Here is a 25,299-nt window from a genome sequence, read left to right as displayed (position 1 = left end):
CTGGGATTGGAGGCTTGTACTTCCTTGTCTGGCCTCAGTTACCCTTTTTGTACAACCAGGCCCGCCTGCTCAGGGTGACAAAGCCTACAGCAGGCTAGTGCCCTCCCCCTGCTCCCATCCTCTATTAGAAATTACCTAGTGCACATGAATACACAGAGGGAGATAAAAGGACTAGGCATTTCATTTCGTGCCTTTAATCTCAGCAAGGGGAAGCAGAGGCAGGTGGAATCTTTTGAGTTTGAGGCCAGCTTGGTCTACACAAGTTCCACGGAAGCCAGGGCTATATAAAAAAGAATTAAATATTAAAAAAGAATGAAAGAAAGAGGATGCCTCAGGCATGCTGGACTATGAGCTGGACTATTCAGTTGAGATCTCTTACCTAGTGATTCTAAGCTTGTGTCAGGTGACAGCTGAAACCTCTGGTGACAGGGAGGAGGAACGTTACGAATGCGAGCTTTGTAGGTCTGTTGGAAGGTCCCTGCTGTTTGAGGTTGCAGTCCTTCTGGTCCAGATAGCCATTCAGGAACTCCCTTTCCCCAGCAGGGCCTCCTGCTCTCTGCCAGCTTCATCTGGAGAGTCTCTAGACAGATGGCCCTAACCACATTTGATATATGGCCTTTGACACAGCTCCCTGCTAGCTCTTCCCTCCCTGTGGCTATAGGATAATTAGGTACTGGGTTCCGTCTCATATGATAGGAGGATGCTGTTTAATGCAAATCAAGTGTCCTTGAAGTGACTAGTTCCAACCAATTATGTACACCTGTCCTTGGAGCCTCCACCCACTCCCCAACGGGTATATAGCCTTTATTCTATGGAATTAAAGTTCAACTAGCTCCCTAAAGTGGTTCCTGGGGTGTGTGATCTCTGCACAGTGCTCGCTGGCCATTCCAGGCAGTATCCTCATCTTGTGCCCCTCCTGACCTCGTGGGCTGATGGGAGATGGGAGAACCACAGAGAGATGGCACAGGTGGTAAAGTACTTGTCATACAAATGTAAGGACCAGAGTTCAGATCCCTGTAAAAAGCCAGGCATGGTGACACACACCTGTATCCTAGCACTGGGGAGGAAGAGACGGAAGGATTCCTGGAGCTTGCTGGCCAAGATTCCAGTCTTGCTGAAAAAGTTACAAGTTCAGTGAGAGACTTTGCCTGATACAAGGTAGAAACACGGGAAGACAGCTGACATCACATTTTGCCAGCACACACACACCCACACCCATATACATCATGTACACAAAGAAAAAAAAGCAATGTGGGGTTTGCAGTGCCTGCAGTAGGAGCTCACAGACTTCTTTATTATCAAACTCTTTGGATTGGAGATACTGCCTAGCAATGTACTGCCTGAAGTAGAAGAAAAAAGCCAGAGAGAACAAGTTCTAGGGTTGAAGCTTTCAGAGACATAGAAGGAAGAGCTGGGGGAGGGGGCGATAATGCAGCAAGTGAGGGCTTTCTGGGGACCTTTCAGGACATCATGGTCAAAGAGTCAAGAGCAATGATGATCAAGGGCCTAGGAATATAGCTCAGTTAATAAATGCTTGCCTACCATGCAAACAACTCTGGTTCAATCCCTAGTACTGAACAAACAGGGCATGGTAGCATGTGCCTACGTAGTGAGTTCAAGGCTGACCTGGATATATGAGATCCTGTCTCAAAAAGTCAAATAATTTTTTAAACTAGCAGAGATAAAAGATAGGTAATTGGTAGGGCATAATTGTACAACGTCTTCAAAGCCAACACTAAGGAGGCAAAGGCAGGTGGATCTCTGTGAGTTCCAAACCAGCCAGAGCTACATAATGAGACCCCGTCTCAAAAACTCAAACAAGAACAACAATGATAGGTAAGAACTGCCCCTGCCATGGAGTAGAGAAGGCAGGGGAACTCAGCACTGAGGGGATGAGAGACCTGGAGCAGAAGCTAACTGTGAGGCAGTTAGACAGCTTTTCACTAGTGATGTGAGGAAAATGAGCTGTTTAACACACACTTGGGCAGGAGAAATTGGGTATGCTCCATCTGTGTAAGGAAATGCTTTCCAATCCCAGAATCGGCCCATCCGGTTTGTTTATCTCACTGTACCAACCCATCTCTGATAGTAAATTCAAATTTGCCTTGAAGGAAAGGTTTTAGAAATGTCACAAAAGTCAGAAATTAGGAACTTAGAGATTGTTGATTATTAATATTTATTACTGATTTATCTTTCAGTTAAACAGTGGTTATTCCTAAACCAGCTGTATACCCAAATCACCACACAGAGACTAGGATTTATTTAATTAAATACAGCACAATGCCAGGCAGTAGTTACTCCATCCTAAACCTCCAAGCCTGCATAGTTTCCTCCCATTCAGAGTTCCCACATTATATTTGCTTTTAGTCATATCCTAGGTCCGGTTCATCTCTCATGGTTCGAAGTCCTCTCCAGCCAGTCTCTGCTCTCCCAACTCCTCCCTTTCGCTTCCTTCTCCTCCCCTCTGGACCAGGATGTCCCACCCTATTCTCTCCACTGCTCAGCATTGGCTGGTTGTATTATTGACAATACAGAGGACAAATGGTGGCATGTGTACACAGATTGAGACAGGTGATGTTTAGAATAAACTTCACAATGCAGTGTCCGGAATGAAACCAGATAGTGGAGTAGAGAAATCATCATTTGAATGAACAAGGGTAAATTGTATACACTCCACAAGAACCTTATACCAACACTTAGACAATTCCTTTTTGTCTTAGAATAACTAGTTACCTTGATTCTGCTAGGATGTACAGCTTTTGGGAAGTGCCTGCTGCTCTGCTGAGAGGCACAGTCCTGTTGTGCTACTGCTCCAAGTACTAGCAGGACTGGCATGACGGGCAGAGCCCAAGCTCTGATTCAGGCAGTGCTGAGTCCATGGGGAGACCCCTGTTGGAGCTCACCGGCTTCTTCATTCAGACACTTCCGCGTCGATTGTGCCGTGTTTATGAAGGAAGATGACAGGGACCAAGGTTCCGAAGATGTCAAAACAACCTGACCATACCAGCCAGGCCACTGGGCTCTGCTTCAGCCGCCAGAATTGTGGCACATGTTTTCAGAATGAGTCTGGAGTCTTCGACACTTCTATTTCCTGCCACCAGGAGCTGTCCGAGGGCACAAGTATCAAGGGCTTCCTGGAAGATATGGAAGGTTCTCCAAGTGTCATCAACATGCAGGACGCCATCTTAGAGTGGGAAGGAACATGTGGTGGCCAGCGGTGGGCAGCCAGTGTATTCTTCCAAGTTGGGGTTGTCCAAGTCCCCGCGATTTAAGTGCCTGTGACTATCTTGATGGTCACTAGGTGGGCCAGTTGTTCTCACACACACACAGTGGGGCTCCTTACTCCCAGGATTATACAACTTTCTGGGGACACCAATCCAGTCTCTGTCCACACCTCCACTAGGAAAAAGGGAAAAAGGACTTAAAAGTATGAATTTATAAGCCTGAGATGAGAGGCAGAAGCACTGAGCAGGGAGTTATGAAAAGGAAAAGCCCTTCTCTCCACTGCTTATCTCAACCTAGGCCATAAGCTCTCCTGCTCCGGCTTTCCACACACAATGCTACCACCACCTTCTCCAGGAAGAAGTAGAGTCCACATCCCTTTCGCTGTGCCCTTCCCCCACCCCGTTCTTTTTTCAAGCAGCAGCAGTGTTACCTTCCTGAGCTGGTGCTAGTTAGTGACTGAGAAGTCTGCCCTGCCAGCCCGTGAGCGGACCCATCCCCCATCCAAGCTGAGCAGCATCTTCAGCTTCAGGCCTGCAGCACTTGGTGGGACGTGCTGGCTCTGGGTGCATCTAAGTGCTGAGACTACCAGGTCCCCAGGGAGGATTGCACTCTGGCCCAGCGTACCCTGGCAACCTCTGATCTTGGGCAAAGGAACCTGGCTCACTTCAGTGTACTACATTTGGTCTCTGGCAGACTCAGAGGCCTTGCAGGAAGAAAGTACCATTCATGAAATCGACCCTTATATGGGCTCTGGTGCCAGGACCAGGCTCGCTGGCTGGTAGAACTAACACTGTTAGAAATCATTTCACTTGTAACTTACCCATGAGTAGGGCTGCTTACGCACCAAAATGCCTTCATCCTCAGGCCAGCTGTCCATTCCACCAGTGAGCTTTACTCTGCACCTAGCCCCTGCCCACACAACTCCTCCTTCTCAGTGAAGAGGAAACAACACTGGGTTGAGGCTTAGGAATAGGTCTGGAAGGACTCTATGGGAAGGCAGGGCCAGAGCAATTCAGTCCCAAATGCAAGGGAGGTCATGAGACAGAAGAATCTTTGAGGAGAGGGAGGCTTACAAGGGGCACAGGAAGCATCTAATTGTATACCACAGGCTTCTAGCATCTCTAACACCTTCTACATCACCAGTGCTATCCCTGAGGCCACCTGTATCCAGGACTGTGTCCCAAGAAGGCCACTCAGGTCCCAGACTATCGTCTGTTAAGTGTGCAGGCCAGGCTCCAGTGGTAGCACAAAAGCAGTGTCTCTGAATGTTTGCCTTCCTTCACCTTCACCTTACTCCCCCAGTTAAAGCAGAAGGAATAGGTGATGGGCACGGTGGCTACACCCAGAGAAAGCTGGGGCTCTGACTGTTTGCCCTGGCCACTCAATGGTAGACAGATCCCTGTGGGAAGAAGGAGCTCCATAAGGCTTAGCGCATAGGAATGGGGCCCTCTCCCCAGCCCTCCCCAGCTTCGCCATCAATGCGAGCCTGAGTCTGGGAACTTTGTCCAGTTTCTGGTTTCCACTGTCCTCTTACCAGAGCTAAAAGAGATGTGAGAAAGCTGAGCTAAAATTTGAGTGTGGCTGGCCAGCTGATTACAGCAGAAAAAACATTTCTGTTTGGAATAATGTCTGTGGCATCATGCTTAGTACCCCACTCACTGCACTATTTGTGCAGGAAGAGACTCCCAGCCAGCCTGCGCTTCCTGGAAACGCTTGGGGTGCCAGGGCTTTTGTTTTTGACTTTTGTTTTGTTTTGATTTTTTTTTAAGGGTTTTTGCTTTGTTTGTAATGGGGCTAAGGATTGAACCTTGAGCGGTTTCAAGCAAGCACTATACCGTTACTGGCTGGTATACTCAGCCACCACAGTGCTTTAAAAATACCTGAAAATAGAGCTAGGCATGGTGGTGCATGCCTTTAATCCTAGCACTCTGGAGGCAGAGGCAGACAGATCTCTTTGTGAGTATGGTCTACAAAGCTAGTCTAAGACAGCCAGGGTGACACTGAGAGACCCTGTCTCAAAAAAAAAAAAAAAGAAATCTGGGCTGTAGCTCAGTTGGTAGAGTGCTTGCCCAGCTTTCACAAAGTCCTGAGTTCTGACTCCAGCATTGCATAAACCAGGCCTGATGGTGGCGCTGGCAACTTTTGGTCTCAGTAGGCAGAGATGGAAGGATCAGAAATTCAAGGTCATCCTTGAGCAAAGAGTTCAAAGCCAGTCTAGGATCAAGCATCTCCACATAAGGTGGTGTTGCAGAGAAAATAAAAATAAATCACTGTATGAGGGCATCGAGGCTTGGGTCCACCTCGTACCCCACTCTCCAGCAGCAGGAATAATTTATGCTGACAAACAGGAAACTGAGGACTATCTCTAGCTGAATAGGCACAAGTAGTCAAGAAATAGTGCCTGCGCAAGATGGTACTTAACATCTGTCCAGAGCTGTTAAGACTTGCCTTTGGTTCCCTGCACCCACACTGACAGCTCCCAACATCCTGTAACTCCAGTTGCAGGGGACACAACATCTCTGAACTCTTGGGCACTTATACACACATGTGCGCACACACACATACACACACATACATACACACACGCACGCGTGCGCGCACACACATGGGTTTTTGGTGTATGTATAAGTGTTTTGTCTCTGTGTGTATATGTGTACCACACGTGTTCCTGGTGCCTGCAGAAACCAGATGAAGACGTCAGGTTCACTGGAACTGGAGTTATGGATAGTTGTGAGCAAGTGAGTGCTAGCTCCTCTACAAGAGTAACAAGTACTCTTGACCATTAAGACATCTCCCCAACCCCATACATACACAATTAAATATAAGCGCTAAAAAAAGAAAAGAAAATCAGGAAACTTTATGGGCCAGAGAGATGGCTCAGCAGTTAAGAGTTCTTGCTACTTTTGCAGAGGACCTGGGTCAGGTTCTCAGCATCCACACGGCCACTCACAACTACCTGTAACTCTAGTTCCAGGGAGTCCAGTGTCCCTTTCTGACCTCCACAAGCACCTACATATACACATATACAGGTACACATATACACAGGCACATAACATAAAATGAATTCTTAAAAGAAAAGAAATAGTACTCCAGACCAGCACTTTACCTCTAGAATGATCTCCGGTGGGGGTGGGGCACAGGGCTGAGAGGTTAGGAAGAGGTACAGGTCTCAAATGTGTGTCTCAACCCTAAAGTTTTCTTTTTCCTTCTTTTTTATTTTTAAGATTCATTTATTTATTATGTATACAGAGTTCTGCCTACATGTGTGCCTGTATGACAGAAGAGGGCACCAGATCTCATAGATGGTTGTGAGCCACCAATGCAGTTGCTGGGAATGGAACTCAGGACCTCTGGAAGAGCAGTCAGTGTTCTTAACTGCTGAGCCATCTCTCCAGCCCCAGCTGTAAGGTTTTCATTCAGTTATTAGAGGTCCTACTATTAGGATTTTTCTTTAATTCTCCACCTTATGGTTTGAAACTGAATGTCTCCAACAGGAATTCTTGAATACTTGGTCACCAGCTGCTAGTGAAGTTTTAAGAGGTTGTAGAACCTTGGGGACCTGAGTCCTAGCTATAAATGACTTACTGGGGACAGGCCTTGAAAGTTATACCTGCTTCTAGTTCTGGCACAACCTCAGCTCCCTATCTATGATGATGTGAGAACTGGTATTCGCACACCTCCACTGTCACAGACTGGTGCAGGATATTTGATCATACTGTGAACCCTGAGATTGTATATTGGAAAAACCTGTTTCTAGTTGTGGTGTGGCTCAGCCCTAGCACACACCCTTAATCCAAGAACTTTCTGTAAACAGGATTAATAAAGTCAACCATATGTCAAGAGGTGGAGCACAGAAACAGATGACATAGGGAGTGAACATAGGAAAAACAAAAAACAAAAAACAGAGAGTGAGAGGAAGCCTGGAGATGGATGGAGAGACACATAGGACATAGAAAGGAGGGACCTTCAGTCTGAAGGGTTTTCAAGGGTTTTCAGCGTGGAGAAGGAGAAGGGGCTTTTTCCTTCTGGGAAGGAAGGCCAGCAAGGTGCTTTCTCTGCCTCTCTGTGTTGGAAGGCTTTCACCCAGAATCTACAGCAACAGACCAAACATCTCTACCACACCTTCCCTGCGATCAATCCCAAAACGGATTAAATATTTTCTCCCTTAAACCGCTTCTTTCAGTTGTTCTGTCACAATGACGAGTAAATGAATATAACTCAGAAGACCTAACATGCATAGTACATGTAAGCTCCCTAGGTTAGCCGTCAGTTGTAGATTCCCTGAATAATTAATAAATAAACAAACAAACAAACAATAAATAAAAGGGTGGCTTAGAAGAAGGGGAGGTGGCAGAGCAAAAGGAAAGCCTGCGTACCTCTTTTGAGAGCACCAGAGTCGGCTACCCCTGGCAGAGCTCCACTCAGCATTGCATGGAGGAAACTTCTGCTTTTCTCTCTGCGCCTGTTCATTTGCCTCCATGCCTTTAGTCATCATGGCTTCTACCTGGGTTAGTTCTGAAGTTGGCATCCCGTCCTTTCTGTAGAACCTTCCAACCACTCTTCCTGGGATCGCAGAGAGAGAGGTCAGAGAGTAGCAATGAGAGGGTAAACCAAGTAAACCCTTTTCCCCAAGTTGCTTTGGTCATGATTTGTTATCACGTCAATTCCCAGCACCCACATGACAGTTCACAACTGTATGTAACACCAATTCCAAGGGATCTGACACCCTCACACTAATGCACATAAAATAAAATTAAAAAAAAAAAGAATTAAAGGCCAAATTTGGGTGTTCTTTTAAAATTTTAATTTTATGTGTATGAGTGTTTTGCCTGAATCTATGTCTGTATACCAAATGCATGGATCAGAAGTGGAGGTTGGATCCCTGGATTTAGAGTTACCAATGCTAGTGAGCTACCAGGTGGTATGAGGGACTGGACCTGGCCCTCTGCAGAGTGGCCAGTGCTTTTAACCACTGAGACATCTCTTTCCTGCTCTTGGAGTACTCTTCAAACGGATATCATGCCGGGGAAGGGTGTACATGCACTCAACACTCAGAAGCCAGAGGCAGGTGGATCTCCATGAGTTTGAGGCCAGCCTGGTAAAAAGGGCGAGTTCTAGTACTGTCAGGGATATACACAGAGAAACCCTGTCTGGAGAAAACAACAGGAAACAAACAAACAAAAACCCATGAATTATACCATCTCACCTTCATGCCTGACCAAAACCCTCTAACAGTTGTACTCAAGGCACAGAATAAAATCAAAACTTCTTCTCTAGGCTTCCAGGTTCCTCCAGCCATTTGGCTTCTGCCTGTTCTCTCTGCCTTTTCTCAGGTCACTTGCTCCCTCATTCCCATGGGCTCCAGTACACAGGTTTCTCTGTTATCAGGCCAGGCCTTGCTAACATCTACCTCAGGTACCAGTCCTCTTCAGACTGCTACACTCTCCCCAAATCTCAGTTTGGCTCCCTCTTCTTCTGCTAGGCCCATTTTGCTGTCATCTCTTCCAAGAAGGCCCCCTTGTCCACCAGCTCCAAAGGTAACCCAAGAATCCCATGGTTTTATTCACAGCCCTCTGTAGAGGTGTCTGCTTAGTTACAAAGTGTCCTGCAAGGCCCAGTACTCAAAACAGCTCATGCAGAACATTTGCTTTAAATGTTTGCTACATGAATAAATGAAGGGACAAGGCCTTAGTGCCAGATAAGAAATCTTTAGGTTCGCTTACCAACAAACTTTAGGGTATAGAGGGCTTTGTATTGCTTGGGATGAGCCTATCATGTTGCATTTTAAAGAGAGGCTAGCGAGAGCAGAGTTTTAAGTGCTGTTTGTTTGAGGACAGGGTTCCTGCCTGGGTGTCTAAACATGTATCTAGAGCACAACAAAATCTGCCTCGCACAGTGAAACCTCACCACAAAACACCAGCTAGACCTCAAGCATAACTATGACTCATTTGAGCATAATTGAGGCTGAATATGATAATTTTTGATAAAGGCTGAAGGTAGAAACAAAGCCTAACTTAGCCAGACACAAGCAGCCAACCAACTTAGGACTCAGTGACCAGGGACTCTCTAATAAGCTGACAGACTTTAAAAAGCTGAGGCTAGAGATGAAGCTTGGGGGGAGGCTGTTTGCCTAGCATGCAGGACTTCATTAGGTCAGCAACGTTTCATCTGCCATTTGGCAACCTCATGGGGAACAGAAAGAAACAAACGCACTGAGCACAGAGGACAGATATGGTTGAAACTACGTAGGGCAGACTGAGGGGAAACAAGCATGTGGGCGAGGAAGGCCACCAGTGGGTGAAGGTGAGGAGTGAAGGGGAGTGGAACGGAAAGGCTCTCACTTCAGATCTTAGGAGATCAGAGCTTGAACAACTGGACATGGAGTAGAAGCGTTAGGGGAAATAACATGGCTCTCAGAATAAGCAGCCCAAAGAGTAATGAAATCAAGCACTTAGAGGCATTAGGGGAAATAAATGCTAATCTAGCCCTGCTCCCATGGCAAAGGGACACTGGTATCTGGAAGAAGTGCCCATGTGGGGCTCCATGACAGGTGGGGCTGCACACAGATGAAAGGACTGGCCTCAGTCATCCTGGCTCTCAGTGCTTAGGAGAGACTGGAGTGATCATGTCTGTTTTCTCATTTAAGAGGTGCTTTCCCTCATGTATCACCAGTAAGCAACAAGTACAGAAACCCATACAGCTGACATTGATACATGTTTGAGCACTTAGGAGATGGAGGCGATGAAGATCAGGAATTCAAGGCCAGCCTGATCTACAGTGAGTTTGAGACCAGCCTGGGCTACATGAAACCATAAATGAATGAATAAGTGAGTGAATGAATGAATGAATGAATGAATAAACGAGTGAATGAATAAGTGAATGAGTGTGTGCTTAGCCTAACTTCCATCTGAGAAATGGTTTACTCAGGATGTCTGCTCCATCAGAGAGCAATCAAAGGGAGCCATTAGAGTCACACTCAGGAGGCATCAAGCCTTCCTGAACCACAGGAAGGCTGCCTCTTGGAGCTGGCTGTTCATGTCCAATACATGTGACATAACTGGGGGCCACCGACACTACAGGGTGAGGCCTGGCAGTCCTTCTCAAGATTACCCACCACTTAATTTTCTTCAGGGGATTATTCTTACACTAACAGCAAGAATCTAACATGAAAAACATAGGGCTGGTTTCAAATTTTTACTTTGAGCCTAGTTCCTAAAGAATCCAGGCACCCAATTAACACAGTAAGACAACCACGTGAAATATACATCAATGGGTGAGGACTACATACCGACAAATACATAATTTTTTTCGTAGAATGAAAGCCAATTGTGAAGCGTCAGTATCTCAGAAGAGGACAAGCCAGTTACATCGTCCACGAGGCCGGCTTCAGAATAGTCACCCGTCACAAATGCTCTGGATGCATCCCGGCCTTCAGGAAAGAAGTTGCCAAAGATCCGGTTATAAGTCACAATACTGCACCAAGTTAAAACACTTGCTTTCTTGAGAAATATGCCTTAAGAGCCCCTAGTCCTCACTCCCAGAAACCTCCTGGACAGAGACACCATTTTTTTTCTTCCAGAGACATGAATTTGCTTTATTTTACTTTTTTGTTTGCTTGTTTCCAACATCGAATTTTTATTATTTGGGAATTTCACATCATGCACCCAATCATGCTGATTCCCAGTCCTTCACTGTTACCCCCTTGTGAGCCCCCTTCCTCCCCTCCCCCCCCAAAAAAAGGAAAAAAAAAGGTCTGTGTTGCCCATATACTCACTGGAGCATAGTCAAACTCCCAGTGGCCAGCCCTCTAAAGAGAGCTGAGTCCTTCCCCACCTGTGCCCCAGCAGAAGCCATCAACTGTGGAGAGCCTCACTTCAGTGTCCCTATCACAGTCTCTATCAAAGAGTTCTTTGATGACTTCCTTTTTAGGCTGTTACTTTTGGGGGTGGGGTTGAGGTGGTGGTAAGGCTTGTCACAGAAGCTATGTTCCTCTTCTCAAACTGTGCATGCCTGCAGTCATTCATACACTGCAAGAGGAACTTCCTTGCCCTTCACAGCCAATGCAAGCATGGATCCTGGTCTTCTCCATAGTTTCTGCCAACAGCACAGACCACGAACATCTACATGGTCTCCAGCACCCAGTAAGTGCCGAGGACTTCCAGTTGGTGTCAGGTGGTTGTACGGCAAACAGACATCAGTCAACATGGCCCTCTGCCGCAGCACAGGCCATGGACCAGCATGGCCTCCCGGAGAACTGTGGACCGTGGAGGTCTTTGATGAGGTCAGTCCAGTAAATGAGCCACTCTTCATCTTGGCAGTCCTGCCACTGTTGGAGCAGGGTGATCATGAGGCTGGACGGCTTTTCTGGGGCTGAGTCTGCGCAAGCTTGAGGCTGCTGCGCTCCATCCCGCTGACCCTATTGGCTAACAGCCTGCTCCTTCATAACCGCAGCCCTCTCTCACCGTCGCAGCTCTCTAGTCTCCAGTTCTCGACTCCTTCACCACACCCTCGCTGTAACGGCAGCACTGGAAACTGCAGTGCGTCACACAGTACACCTGTCATCCCACAGATTTACATACTCATTTCAGCGAGTTGTCGGCCTGGTGTGAGGCCTCTGGCTTCTGCCGCACCATCAATACTGAACCCTGGCGGAGCCTCCTTTCGGATATCCTGCTGTTGCCCTGTCATGGAGTTCCTGCAGCTTTGGTTCTGCGGGACTAGACCCTTCACACATTCCAGTAGCTCATACATGGGGTAGATGTTGGGGTGGAGCAACTCAAAACCCTGCATCTGGACCTGGGTAGTAGCTGAGTTTGTCAGCCTTCTGCCCTGGGCCAGCCCTGTTTTTGAGGCAGGGTCTCACTATTTATCTTTGGTTTGCCTAGAGTTTCATATGGAGACCATGCTGGCCTGATCTCCAAGAGATCTGTCTGCCTCCCCAGTTCTGGAAGTAAGGATGTGCACCACCATGCCAGGCCTATCAGTTGTTTTTTTTTTTTTTTGTTGTTGTTGTTTTTTTTTAATTTCAACAATATTCAATTGATGAAAGTTCAAAATGATAACTTCTGGCTTCTATGATACTTCTTCTACTTGTGTTTCTCCCAGCACCTCACTGTCTACTTAGTTCATCTGCACATTCTCACTTGGCCGTCCTGTGGTTTCAGATCCCATACCTCGGCTGCATGGTCAATCATTTCCTGAGCAACTTCTGTTCAATGTCAATTCACAGCGGTCACAAGTTCAAAAGCCTATCTTGAGCTACTGGTCATCAGCCCCAGGAAATGCTCATCTGTTCTCATCTGGGGTTCCTTATCCACCAGCAACCTAATCTACAGACGTAGGCTGAAAACCTCTTTTATTTCTCACATCTAATTGGTGCCTGAACCTTTATTTCCTTCCTAGTTTTGGTATTCATCCAGCTGCTACCAAGCAATCCCAGCCTGACATCATCTCTCAGGAGAATTACCACAGAGGACCCCTAGTGGGACCACATTTCATCTTACCAAACTATTCTCCAGGTAACACTCAGACCAGTATTTTATTATTATACATTTTATTTTGTGTGTGTTTCTGTATGTATATGCCACATAGGTATGCATGTTTGTGTGTACACGCATGAGGGGGCCAGAAAGCATTGGTTCCCCTGAAGTTGAAGTTGCAGGCAGTTGTGAGCCATCCACATTGGTGCTAAGATCCAAATTCAGGAGCTCTGGAAGAACAGGAAACACTCTTAACCAGTAAGTCGAAAGTCTGGAGCACTGCAGCCTCCAACAACAATGTAACTCTGCCTGTCCTGTAGCCTAGAACTCAGAGACTGCTTTACTTGTCTCTGAGGGCAGGGATTAAAGGTCTGCGCCCTTACACCCAGCTCCTTAGACTGATATTTTATGGCTTTTCAAGAGAGGGTCTCTCTATATAGTCCTATCTGTCCTGGCATTTGTTCTGTAGACCAGGTGGCCCCAAACTCAGACATCTGCCTGTCTTTGACTCCTGAGTGCTGGGGTTAAAGGCCTGTGTCACCTTACCTGGCTCTAGATTGGTATTTTAAACAAAAGATCATCCTGTCATTTCTTACCAAAATTCTCAGTGCTTCCCTTTGCCTTATGAGACTATCCACAATCCTTAATTCAGTAGCTTTTGCCACTAACTCATCTAGTCATGTTTTCCATCACTTATTTCCCAGCAGAGGCAGGTAGATCTCTGTGAGTTCAAGGTTAGCCTGGTCTATAAAGCGATTCCAGGAGAGCCAGGCTGCACAGAGAAGCCCTGTCTCAAAAAAACAGGAAACAAAACCCCAAGCCTGACAACTGGAGTTCAGCAGAGCAGATGTATAAATGCCGAATGCAATGGTGTGCATCTGCGACCCTACAGTCCTACAGCGAAGTCAAAGACTGGCAGCAGGGTCAGTTCAGGAGCTCGCAGAGCAGCGAGCCTCAAACGCACAGGCAGGGAGAAACAAGACCCAGAAGAGGAGGACACTGACTTTCCATTTTTCTTCTGATTGCCATGTGTCCATGTTGTGGCACACAAACACACACACACACATACTCTCTTTCTCTCTAAGCATACACACTTATATATACGCTCACCAAATAAAATATTAAAGTGGAAATAACCCAATAGCCTATTAAACACGGTATTTACAATACAATATTACTTGGTTATAAAAAAGAATGAGTGCTGGGTGTGGTGGCAAAGGGAGGCAGAGGCAGGTGGCTCTCTGTGAGTTCCAGGCCAACCAGGGCAATGTAGTAAGACCCTGTCTTTAAAAAAAAAAAAGAAAAAGAAAAAGCCCACATGCTAATACAATATGCATAAACCTTAAAATCTATAGGCTTAGGAAAAGCCAGAGCAGAAAAAGACATGTTTGAGGTTTGTGAGTCTATTTATAAAAGGGGCAAATCAGTAGGAACTGAAAGCACACAGGAATTCCCAGGAGTTGTGGGGAGACATAGAATGGAGAGGAACTGCTAATGGGTTTCCTTTGGGGATGAGCAAAATGTTTTGAAATTAGGTAGTGATAATATTTTCATATATTAAAACACTTTAAAACAACAAAAAAAAAGTGTTCTGTGACTTGTACCTCAGTTTAAAAAAAAAAAAAGCGTTGACTGCATAAAAAAAATTTGCTTCCCTAATAGACTGTGTGGACCTTCAGAGACATCTTGGATTCCTCAGTACCTGGCCAAAATAGGACCCATGGTAGTAGTCACTAAATGGAGGTCAAGTATTGTATACACAGAACTCAGCAGATACTAGAGCACACTGCAAAAGGCTTATCCCAGAAATGGAAGTGTTTATGCTCACATTTGTGCATTCATCCATGATAGCACTAGTAGGTGCTGCTAGGCTCTAAAGGGCCTTGGCTGGTAAATCAAACAAACAAACCAACCCCTTGATTCCAGCCTGTACTGCTTAGAACTCGCCATGTCCCTGGGTAGGTCCCTTCCCCTGATAGGTTGTTTGAAAAATTTGGAAGAAGGAAGGGAGCAATTTGTATTTAAATGCAGCTTCTTCCTAATTCTAAATTGGATGGCTTGAAATTCTTGTCCACCTGGTCACCAGCCTTAGGCTTTTGTTTTTCTTCCCGAACAAAGTGAGGTAGTCTGCTTGGGTAGGAAAGCAACATCTCTAGAATTAGTGTGGGAGCTGGAGAGTTGGCTCAGTGGTAAGAGCAGTGGCTGCTCCTCCAGAGGGCCCAGGTTCCCAGCATCCACACTGCAGGCCACAGTCTTCCTGACCTCCAGTTGCAGGGGTTCGAAGGCCTCTTCTGGCCTCCCTGGGCACCAAGCACACAACTCATTCAGAGATGTACAAGCAGGTAAAATACTCAAACACATCAAAAAACAACAACAGAAAAACTACTAGGCTAGTAGTCTACCCATATCTTGTAAGGACTTTAGCACACTACATTTTCCAGGCCCTCAACTGTTAAGGGAGGGGGAACATCGGAATAAAGTTAATTTGATGAATGTTCTTAGGAACGTTAAGATACCCAGTTTTATTCTAAGATTTTTTTTTTTTTTTTTTTTTTTTTTTTTTTTTTTGTCTTTAGAGCCAGTCTGGCCACTAATTTCTGGCTCAATGGATCTTTCTAGCTCAAGGGATCTTCCTGTCTGAGTCATTCCAACAGCTGGGACCACAAAACCACCACCTCTGGCTTATTGCAACAGGTGTTAGTATTTAGGCAGCCTGCTTCTGGGTTGCCTAGCAACCTATGATGTCATCATGTGTTGCTTGCCAGGTAGCCACACCTGGCAGGTGTGGTTAAGTTTTTCCTTAAAAAGCTCAACCCACCAAGTTTGTCTCTCTCTTGCCCTCTTACCCTCTCCCCTTTCTCTGTCGGAGAAACCCCTCTCTTCCCCCTATCATGTCTCACTCTCTTTCTCTTCATCTCCATTCAATAAACCTCTTTCATATAAAATCTGCTGTGCACATCATCATTTTATTTGGTCCTAACATTGGTATGTTGGCCGGGAAGGCCTCTCCTGGTAGTAGTTGTCTGGTCATGCCAGGACCCCTTTAATCAGACCATGATGCCTGCAACAGATTTTTTTCTGTTCTACCTATCCCTAACAACCACTCGACTATATGCGCCTTAAAACCTACACTTTCTCTCAACTACCCGGCCCTTACCGCACACACCTGTCCCTCTGCTCAAGGCTGCTCATCCTGCCAGTTGCTCCAAGCACCGGGGACACGGTAGACACTCACACTATGCCAGAATCAGCTTGGGGAAACTAAAACTAAAGCATCAGCTCATGGCAGATGCTGAAACTGCCACTTCAGACACAGACACGGCCTGCTTCTACTATTGCTGTTAGCTAAGCAACTGCTGGGTCCCAGTACACACAGCTGGCTTTAGATTGTGCCGCTGCTTCAGGCCTCAGGGGCGAAGTTCTAAATCTTCTGCAGAGGCTAGCTTGCAGAGGAGGGTTTTCAGTTGCGAAGACTTCGGACTTCTGATCAGCCATGCCACGCGCATGCAGAGTTTTGAACCAGGCTGGGACAGCCATCCCACCAGCAAGCAGCTGGTCTTGCTATGCCACTATGGCCACATACTATACATGGCTACACTGCCATCTCCACTAAGGGCAAGCACATGGTTTCACCGCCATCTTAACTTAGGTTAATCAAGGACAATCACATGATTGGCCACCATCTAGGTTATAAAACAAACAAACAAACAAATGCTATGGTTTCCCTCACTGCCAGCTGCTTTCCCCATACTTTCTGTCCCACTGTTTTTGGAGCTGCAAAACTGCAGTCTCTTATAGGCCCTAAAAGGCCACTGTATCCCTTCCTATCTCTGTTCTAAAGCTGCCTATCTGCCCCTATCCTTTCCTGCAGATGAGTTCTCCCTCTAGGAGAACCTGGCCTTACTACTGATAAAGCCCTAGTGCCATACTGTTTTTTGACGAACCACTAGATGCATGGTCCATTTCCATTTTCCCTTTCTCATTCACAGGAACGGCTTCCTCATATTCTCTCCTCCTGGGGAAACCTCTGGCTTCTACACCTATATTTGCCCTACTCAAATGTTTAATATCCACTAACACTAAGAGTGATCTGTGAAGTAAAAAGCAATTCCCTATTTCTCTTTTCTCAAAGTCTTGTCTGTTTCTCTCTGCCTGCTATCTCACTAAATATAGTTTTCTTTTTATACTCTCAAAAAAAAAATCTTAAACTGTAAACTTTAAGGTGAACAATTTTAATCATAATTAATTCTGTTTAATTTTATTGCCTTTTAAACTAGGACAATAACAAGCCTAATTTTAAGTTGGTATGGATTTTTATAAAAATTCAAAGTTACATTTTACAATATATATGATTCAATCCTGGTTCAAAATAATTTTTATATAATGCTAAAATTTCAAAGTTATAAAGGCCTATTCAAATTAAGTGAATTTAAAATGTATGTCTAACTGCCTATGTCTTTATCAAATCCTAAATTAATAAATCCTGTTTCTCCTCCCATTAGCTACCTATGATCCAGATTCACCACTAGGCTTCTGGCTAACAGGTTTGCTATAATAAATTCAAATGTAATTTTAAAATTGCTTTATACTGTTCTATATTGTTGGTTTTAAAACTCATAACTCGGGTTACTACGTACAAGTTTTTACCAATACTCTAAATTAAGATCTATTATTTTAGAGGCATTTATTCATGTTAAAACTTGATCGTTGTGCTGTATCTTCACTATCAAATGCTTAAAATATGCTTGGTCTTTTCTAAAAATGTTATTATTAATCTTTAGTATAGCCTTAGACTTTTATAAGCTATGAACTTTTTATATCCTAAATCATACAGAAAACTCTCTCACTTTAATGGTCTATATTTATGACTTTTAAGGCTCCAACAGGGACAAAACCTAAAGTCCTAATATTTGATGGTTAATGGATGCAAGTCAGTCATTTCGTAGATGATCAAGTCCTCTAGCATGTCCAAAAATGTGTTTATGGTCCTGCAGATGCAAACATGGTCTCACTGCCATCCTTAATAAACAGCTGGGATGGTCTTGAGTCACCATACATGAGCTGGTAAAAGTAATGACAGGAGCCTTCCCGACAGGCTCATCTGCAGCAAAAACTAGGCTCCAGACCTTGGCTGCTGCTCTGAGGTTGCTGTTATTCCCTCACAGAAAACAAGAGGTTTGCAATGACCCATCCCACCGGGATATAGCCAAAAGTCAATGCGGCCAGGTAACTGTTTCAGATGCAGCTAAAGGAGATGCTGGTCCTGCAGCTGCCTCAACAAGCCATGGCTGCCTGCTGGCAGACTGTCCTCTCGAAGTCAAAATGGTCCCATGCAGGCTTGTCCTCTGTGCCCAGCCGTGGAGGCTCAACCAGCACAAGAGCCACAGACACTTCCAGCCTTCTAATTCCTTGGCCTGGCAGAGGACAAATGTCTCCTAGAGTCAGTGACCTCCACCACCCTCGACCAGCCCAGGGTAACATTGCAGGTCTGTTTTGGCCTCACACTGGGGTCCCATGAACATACTGCCAACTTCTGTCTTGGGAGACTTCAGAAGGTTCTCAGTTCTCTTCATATACAGGAGACCAGGCCTTAAGCCTGAGTCCTAGAGTTGCTATTGTCAGGCCTAGACACAATATGCCTTGTTGCCAGACTTAAAGAAACAGATGTAACCTTTTACCATCTATTTAGCTAAAGGACAATAAACGTTCATAACATTCTCACCTATGGCTCATGGTAAATAACTAGATACAGAGGCCTAAGAAAAATGTTTGAGAGTCTAAAAAAGTGTTTTTAGTTTGGTAAAAGCAAAGTATAAATGTTTGAGGGTCTAAGAAAGTGTCTTAAGGTTGGTAAACACAAGTTATAAATGTTTGAGGGTCTAAGAAATGTTTTAAGGTTGGTAAATGCAAGTTATAAAGGTTGCAAGGTCTAAGGTGATTTAAAAATGCTTAATATGTCCTCCTGTTGCTATGCTACTGTTATATTGACTGTCCAGAGCTTTGACCTTTATCAATAGAGTTCTGATTTATTAATCTAACTTTAAAACAAAAACATTCCACTATACCACCCACTATCATGGTTCCAAGCTCAAGATTTTAAATCTCCATGTGTGATCATACTAAAGGTTAAGATCAAGTGAGCTTTTGTCCCTTCTACTTCACGAAAGGTGCCTGCCTTTTCAGAGCTCACCTTAAAGAATGTTTATGGTGTTAACACAAATGTGTATGTCTACTCCTTTTTCTACAATGTATATTTCAGTGAAGATTACAATCATGATGCTAACATGTCTGAAGTTTTATCTCCTTCGTAAAACTTAAAAGTAATTCTTGTAAACTGCAGGAAATCCACTTGAATCTACCTTTCAGGTCAATTCAACTCCAGATAAGTCATGCACTTATTGCCTACCTCAGAGGGTGGAGATTCCTCCTCTTTCCCTTTGGAACTTCCCTTTCTTGGCTACCTGACTATTACATTCCTACATCCCACTCCACCTGATTGCTGAGTCTTCCCTTCTGGTTGCTGTCAATTCCTGGCTACCAATTGCTACATTCGTACACCCAACACCAGCCATTTGGTGAGTCTTCACTTCTGGTTGGCGCAAACGCTTCCTACTGCTTTCGCCAACCTACATCCAAACCCCTCATCTAGGACCTCCTTCTCCCTTGATTAAGATTTTCCCTCTACTGGCACGGTTTCTCTCTTCCTCCCCCTCTCACTCTTCTATGAAAATCTTAGCTAGGTAAACCTTGTCTGCGACTGTGCCCTTGGTCTCTGGCCAATGCTGATGAGCTGTTGGAACACATTGCACCAATCTACTCTACTGAGTCACACCTTGCCCTTGGGACGCCTGCCTTGACTCTTACCTGCCCAATGGGTGTAGTCCATCCGTCCGTTCCTCCAGATTCTCTGGGATGTCTTCTGGAGAATTTCAGATTTCTAAACCTGGTGCCCGCTTTAAGGGCCTCTAAGCTTACACACTTCTGTAACCAAACTTGGCCTCAATTTCCTTAGATGACAGATCTAAAGCAAAGCCTTTTTAATTATTGCCAGTGATTGGGTATATAGATTCCCACAGGTAAATGGAAATTCCCATGTTCAAGCCTTTTTGATCCAAACTTTCCACCTCTGTTCGCTCTCCCAAAAGTTTTAAATGTACACCTAAAGAAATTTCCTCTATAACCTACTTAACTTTGTCTTCTGCCTATAATTATGTTTCAGTGTCCGGCCAGATCCAGGTGTTTCCTATATCCACAACAGCGCCAAAGCAACTACCACAAGTGTTGAACTCTGACCTCACAGACTTCCATCAAGATGGACCTGCACCTTCCCTCTCAGCAATGGATGTTCTCACAGACTCTGGACAGCATCAAAACAGCCTGTTCTTCCTGGACTTGGCCAGCATTTCAGCCTTTTGACCCCCCTACGGTGTCCCCAGTGTCAGCAGGAAGTAGCCAGAAGAGATCTATGCCTGTTATTCACTTATTAACAAAAGGCTGGAATGGTGTGCTTCAGGCCCAAGACAAATAGCTGCAGGTTCTCCCAACATTCCTCAGTCCCTACCTGCTGCCTTGCGTGGCTGGCAACTCTCTACCCTGAACTTTCCAGGGCAGGGACTTCCTCTCCTCTTCTTGACCATGTAATTTAGACATTCTGTTGCTATTATTTTTTCTCTCTTACCCCCTTGCATGGCAACCAAGAGCTGCTTCCAAAGAACCTAAATTTATATAGTTTAATTTGCTTTTACACGAGAAGCAGCCGAACTACCTCATTTTTTTTTTTATTACAGAAAAAGGGAGGAATGTTAGTATTTAGCCAGCCTGCTTCTGGGTTGCCTAGCAACCTATGTCAGCATGTGTCACCTGCTAGATAGCCACACCTGGCAGGCCTGGTTAAGTTTCTCCTTAAAAGGTTCAACCCGCCACTTTGTCTCTCTCTTGCCCTCTCTTTCTTTGTTGGGGCATCCACTCTCTTCCTCGTATCATGTCTCACTCTCTCTCTTCATCTCCATTCAATAAACCTCTTCCATAGAAAATCTGCTGTGCGCATTTTGTTTCGTTCTAACAACAGGTATTTAAAAAGACTACAAAAGTTACATGCTTTCCTGTGCTCTAACTTGACTCTCCCTTTATTTTTCATTATCTTTTAAGAAAAGCAGATAAGTGCAGCTACTAGAACAACAACAAAAAGACTCAAATATTATTTTAGGGGTGGGTGACGGAAGGGTTATTTAGGATTCGTCTACAGTGACTGAAGCACGGTAGCTGTAGAGACCAGGTAATTTCTGGATGTAACCAGTAACGAGACACATCTTTCTCCAAATAAGTCACACACCGCGGTGGACAGAGAGCGTGCGGGTACCAAACGAGCATGGTTGAGCCCGAGCCTCAAGCTAGGACCCTGCAGCCGCGTCCCTCCATGACAGGCCCGGAGACACAGCTAATGAACGAACGCATGCAGCACGGGCGCCCACGGGCCCGTGCAGGAGGAAAAGCCGGGAGAGCCTCGCTGATACCTGCGAAGCCGCTATAGTGCGCCCCGGGCTCGTAGTGCCTCCGGCCGGAGGACACGTCGTAGACGCGGCCCAGCAGCGCCAAGTACAGGCCCGGGTCGTCCGGGCCGCCGCGATAGCGGGCTAGCTCCTCCGGTACAAAGAGGCGCGGGCCAGGGCGGGGACCCCACCGGTCCAGCAACCACACAGTCATGGCCGCGGCCGCCGCCACGGCCAGGCTCAGCACCGCACTGGGGCCGCGCAGCCTCAGCATCTACACAGCTGCACACAAGCCGCACATCCGAACTTGCCACCTCTCTGGCCACAACTACGACGGCGGAAACGCTAGTCGTGACGTCAGCGGCGCGACACTCTGACAAGCTTCAGAGTAAAGTTCACCCCTCCGCTCCGACTCTTTCGCATTTTTTTTCCAGCATATCTTGCGAACCTGAGGCGTGGAGAAGAAAGTAGAACGGTACGCAAAGACGGCCTTGGCTTACAACTTATCCACCCTCAACAAAGATGGCGGCAGAGGCGGCAAGAAGGTGACTTGTAACACGCGTGCTCTTGGGCCTCCGACAGCTGTCGTGAGCTAATAGGCTCCGCTGACGGCTCCCTTGCGACATCAGGCCTCGCTCGACGGCCAGGAAACCGGAAGTCGCTGCCGCCGCTGTGGTCCCCACCCCGTCCCCGCCCGCCAGGAGCTGTCGGAGGTTGACAGGTCGTGGTTGGGAGGCGGCGGCGGCGGCGGCACCTACGAGCACCCAAGACGGAGGCCCCATGGGGAACGCTCCGAGTAACAGCAGCGAAGACGAAGCGGCAGCCGCCGGGGGTGAGGGCTGGAGCCCACATCAGGACTGGGCTGCCGAGTCTGGCACGACCCCTGGCCCCAGCCCTGCGGCCGCCGCGCTCCCGTCTGCCGCTGCACTGCTGGAACCCGCCCGGCTGCGGGAGGCAGCGGCTGCGTTGCGGCCAGTCCCTCCCTGCGAATCCCTGGTGTCCAGGCACCACGGCGCGCTGTTGCGCTGGCTGGAAGAGCGCCTGGGCCGCGGTGAAGAGTCCGTCACTCTGGAGCAGTTCCGGGAGTTGTTGGAGGCTCGCGGTGCCGGCTGTTCGAGCGAGCAATTCGAGGAGGTCAGGGCGGGCAGACGACTGCGGGGCGGGGGCAAGGTGGTCGTGGATAAGGGCCTGAAGAGGTGGGCGGTTGCTCTGCGGGAGCCAGGAAGTCATAGGGTCCTCAGGTTCTTAGAATGGAAATAAGGGGTTGCCTGAAACCATTTGGAGTGCATCACTCCGGACATTTTCTGTGTCTCTCAGAGGTGTGGAAAGTCCAGGCTATGTTAGCTCTGCTCCAAAGAGAGGAACAAGCCGAATGTCTCTGCCTGTGGTAGGCAGACATTTGTGCAGTTGACGTACAGGCTGAGTTGCTTGCTGGAACTTATCAGGGTGTAAGACAGTTATGAGAAAGGATGTGCAAAGATCAAGGGAGTGGCCATGAAAACGATTCTGATTTATTGGCCTGTGGGGAATCTTGCAGAGAACTATGTAAGTCCAGTGTGAAAGAGGGTAACAGTCCACTGAAACGACTCCCTCTACAAGCCATTCTTGTCTATAAAATAGTAGGTTTTTCTCCAAAGTACACACTTGATTTTAGATCATTGAAGAACTTGTTCCAGACTCATTTAAACCCTTATCAGGTCTAAAGTTGATGGAAACATTAGATTTCTTGTACTTATGCAATTGCCTCTTTTATCTGTACTGAACACTTTGGTTTAGGTTTTGGAAAAGACTGACCCAGAATTACCCTGTAAATAAATCATTTCATTGACAAAACAGATTATCACACAAACTCCCCCTCCCCCCCAACTTAGGTCTCCATTACCCTGTTCCCTGAAATTTTATTAACGTTGCAAAGTTAGGACAAAAGGTATTTGGCTAGTAAGCCATGTAAAATTGACAGTTATTGAATGGTTAGTGCATAAAGCAAGGGACCAACAATCACTTGTAACATCATTTAAAATTTCTGCTCAAAATCAGAAGCTTTTGAAATATTTAGAAGATGTTGCCTGCAAGTGATGACAATGTGTACATAATGTATTTCATAAATTTCCCTTTAAAAACTACCTTTAATAATTCTAACTCAAAATTTGGTGGTAAAAACCTGTAATATCAGAATGAAAAGTAGTGACAGCATCAATTCAAGGTCATCTTTAGCTATATAGTCAATTGAGTACAGCCTGAGCTACTCAAAAGTGTAAAATATATATGCATTCATATTATATACCACATATAGGTAGAAAAAGGTCTCCATTAAAAGTTCCAAGCCGTTCATGGTAAATACACATATATGATTCTAGCACTTGAGATTTCTAGAAAAAAAAATCTCTCGGGTTGTGGCATTAAATTTTTCAGGGCCTAACAACACCAGCCCTCTAGATGACAGTTCAAAAAGTAGATAGGTGCTTTCACAGAGGATGTAGTATAATAGAACATCTAGATACTAATTTAAAATTAAGGTGTGGTGACTGTTAGCCAAGAGAAAGCATACAGAATAAATAGGAAGTGTATTTAACCTCATCTAAGATCTCAAGTAAGCAGTTTCTAACAAAAAAACATTTCAGTGGAGATTTGAAAGTGCAAGAAGACAAGAAACAGGAGGAGGGAGCAGTGCTTTCAGGAAGAGAGGTAATTACATCTTTAGGTGTCTGCTAAATGGAGAATCTAGAAGTACTGTGGTCTGTTGGGTTAGAAAAAACTGCTACTCTTTCAGAGGACTGGTGTTCAGTTCCTACAACTTGATGCCTGTAACTTCAGTTCCAGGGTATTCAACACCCACTTCTAGCCTCACAGGGCACTTCCACACAGGTACACATATGCACACAAATAAATAAATAATAACTTTTAAAAACTCAAGGAGATAAAACCTATTGTACCAGTCGTTTAAATTAATTTTGTTGGGCTGGAGAGATAGCTCAGTGGTTAAGAGCACTGTCTGATCTTCCAAAGGTCCTGAGTTCAATTCCCAGCAACCACATGGTGGCTCACAACCATCTATAGTAAGATCTGCTGTCCTCTGCTGCCCTGAGGCACACATGCAGGCAGAATACTATATAAATAATAAATAAATCTAAAAAAAATTTAAAAAATATTTTGTTTTGTTTTGTTGAGACAGGGTTTCTCTGTGTAGCCTTGGCTGTCCTGGACTTGCTTTGTAGACCATGCTGGCCTTGAACTCACAGAGATCCACCTGTCTCTGCCTCCCTGAGTGCTGGGATTATAGGCCACCATGCCCAGCTTAAATTATTATTTTTATGTTTTATTTTATGTGTATGGATGTTGCCTGCATGTGTGAGTGCACAAGTGCATGCCTGGTGCTGGTGGAGGCAGGAGACGGTGTCAGATCCCCTGGAACTGGAGTTAATAGAATATTGTGAGCTCTCTTGTGGGTGTTAGGAATTGAACCTGGTTCCTTTGGAAGAGTGGCCTGTGCTCTTCACTGCTGAGCCCTCCCTCCAGCTCTCTATATTGGTGGGTTAAGCAAAGATGTTTTGTTTTGCTTTGGTTTGGTCTAGAACTCAATGGGTACGCCAAGGTGGCTTTGATTTCTTAAATGCTGAGACTACGGGTGTGTACTGTTAAAACCAGCTAGGAAACTGCTTTCTTATGTAAAGGTCTAGGTAGCCAATCAAGGTTGATGTGGTATTGCAAAATTGCCAAGGACTTGGCTATCCAAGTCACCTTTCATTTAGTGACCCAGTTTATTCTATTCATCACTTTCTACTTTCCAACAAGTAGGAAAGAGAAAAGGGAAGGACATCCATTCTCCAGGGAAGAGCTTACTTCCCACAGGCTCAAACTTAGGCCATTGACCACACTTAGCTCTAAGAATATCCAGGAAAGATCTTCATTCTGTTGCCTTATATTTAGCTAAATTTGAGGTTTAATTACTGAGAAAGAGAGCAAATGTGAGACTGGAGAACAGATGCAGGAGAACAGATGAGGATGAAGGAGAGGGACCAAGAATTTGAGTCCTCAGCAACCTAGCAGAGAGTTTGGAAATTGGAATTTTGCTATTGTTTTTATTTCAGTTTTTTGAGACAGGGTCT

The 25,299-nt window shown here is 45.7% G+C and overlaps 2 protein-coding genes across 4 annotated transcripts in view; one reads left to right on the top strand and one right to left on the bottom strand.

Moving 5' to 3' along the window:
• Positions 1 to 2,159: 2,159 nt before the first annotated feature.
• On the bottom strand, positions 2,160 to 21,709 carry LOC110561815 (neuferricin). 2 transcript variants are annotated; one of them, XM_060387371.1, is made up of 4 exons: positions 21,218 to 21,709; positions 10,514 to 10,654; positions 7,602 to 7,788; positions 2,160 to 3,399 (listed from the first exon to the last, which is right to left on the bottom strand). In XM_060387371.1, the coding sequence occupies exons 1-4, from the start codon at positions 21,465 to 21,467 to the stop codon at positions 3,186 to 3,188; spliced, it is 792 nt and encodes a 263-aa protein (XP_060243354.1). In that variant the 5' UTR covers positions 21,468 to 21,709; the 3' UTR covers positions 2,160 to 3,185. The 2 variants fall into 2 exon arrangements, with proteins under 2 accessions (XP_060243354.1, XP_060243355.1); XM_060387372.1 differs by lacking the exon at positions 21,218 to 21,709 and adding an exon at positions 19,569 to 19,930.
• Positions 21,710 to 21,843: 134 nt separating this feature from the next.
• Positions 21,844 to 25,299, top strand: part of Zzef1 (zinc finger ZZ-type and EF-hand domain containing 1) — a 122,973-nt gene continuing 119,517 nt past the window's right edge. For both annotated transcript variants that reach the window (XM_060387367.1, XM_060387366.1), the window contains exon 1: positions 21,844 to 22,327. In XM_060387367.1, coding sequence (XP_060243350.1) covers positions 21,974 to 22,327 — 354 coding nt within the window. In that variant the 5' untranslated portion in view covers positions 21,844 to 21,973. The remainder of the gene's footprint in view (positions 22,328 to 25,299) is intronic.

Source organism: Meriones unguiculatus, chromosome 7 (genome assembly GCF_030254825.1).
Source record: "Meriones unguiculatus strain TT.TT164.6M chromosome 7, Bangor_MerUng_6.1, whole genome shotgun sequence".
NCBI classification, from domain to species: domain Eukaryota; kingdom Metazoa; phylum Chordata; class Mammalia; order Rodentia; family Muridae; genus Meriones; species Meriones unguiculatus.
Note: the sequence above shows the minus strand (reverse complement) of the source record. Positions and strands in the feature narration are given on the sequence as shown.

What these genes read in the sequence shown, in the direction of transcription:
- LOC110561815 (XM_060387371.1), bottom strand. Translation starts at nt 21,467, where the DNA reads ATGCTGAGGCTGCGCGGCCCCAGTGCGGTGCTGAGCCTGGCCGTGGCG. An exon ending in GCACTATAGCGGCTTCGCAG is followed by an intron (nt 10,655 to 21,217) that starts GTATCAGCGAGG and finishes TCTTTCCTGAAG; the next exon opens with GCCGGGATGCATCCAGAGCA. An exon ending in AAAAAATTATGTATTTGTCG is followed by an intron (nt 7,789 to 10,513) that starts GTATGTAGTCCT and finishes CTGCGATCCCAG; the next exon opens with GAAGAGTGGTTGGAAGGTTC.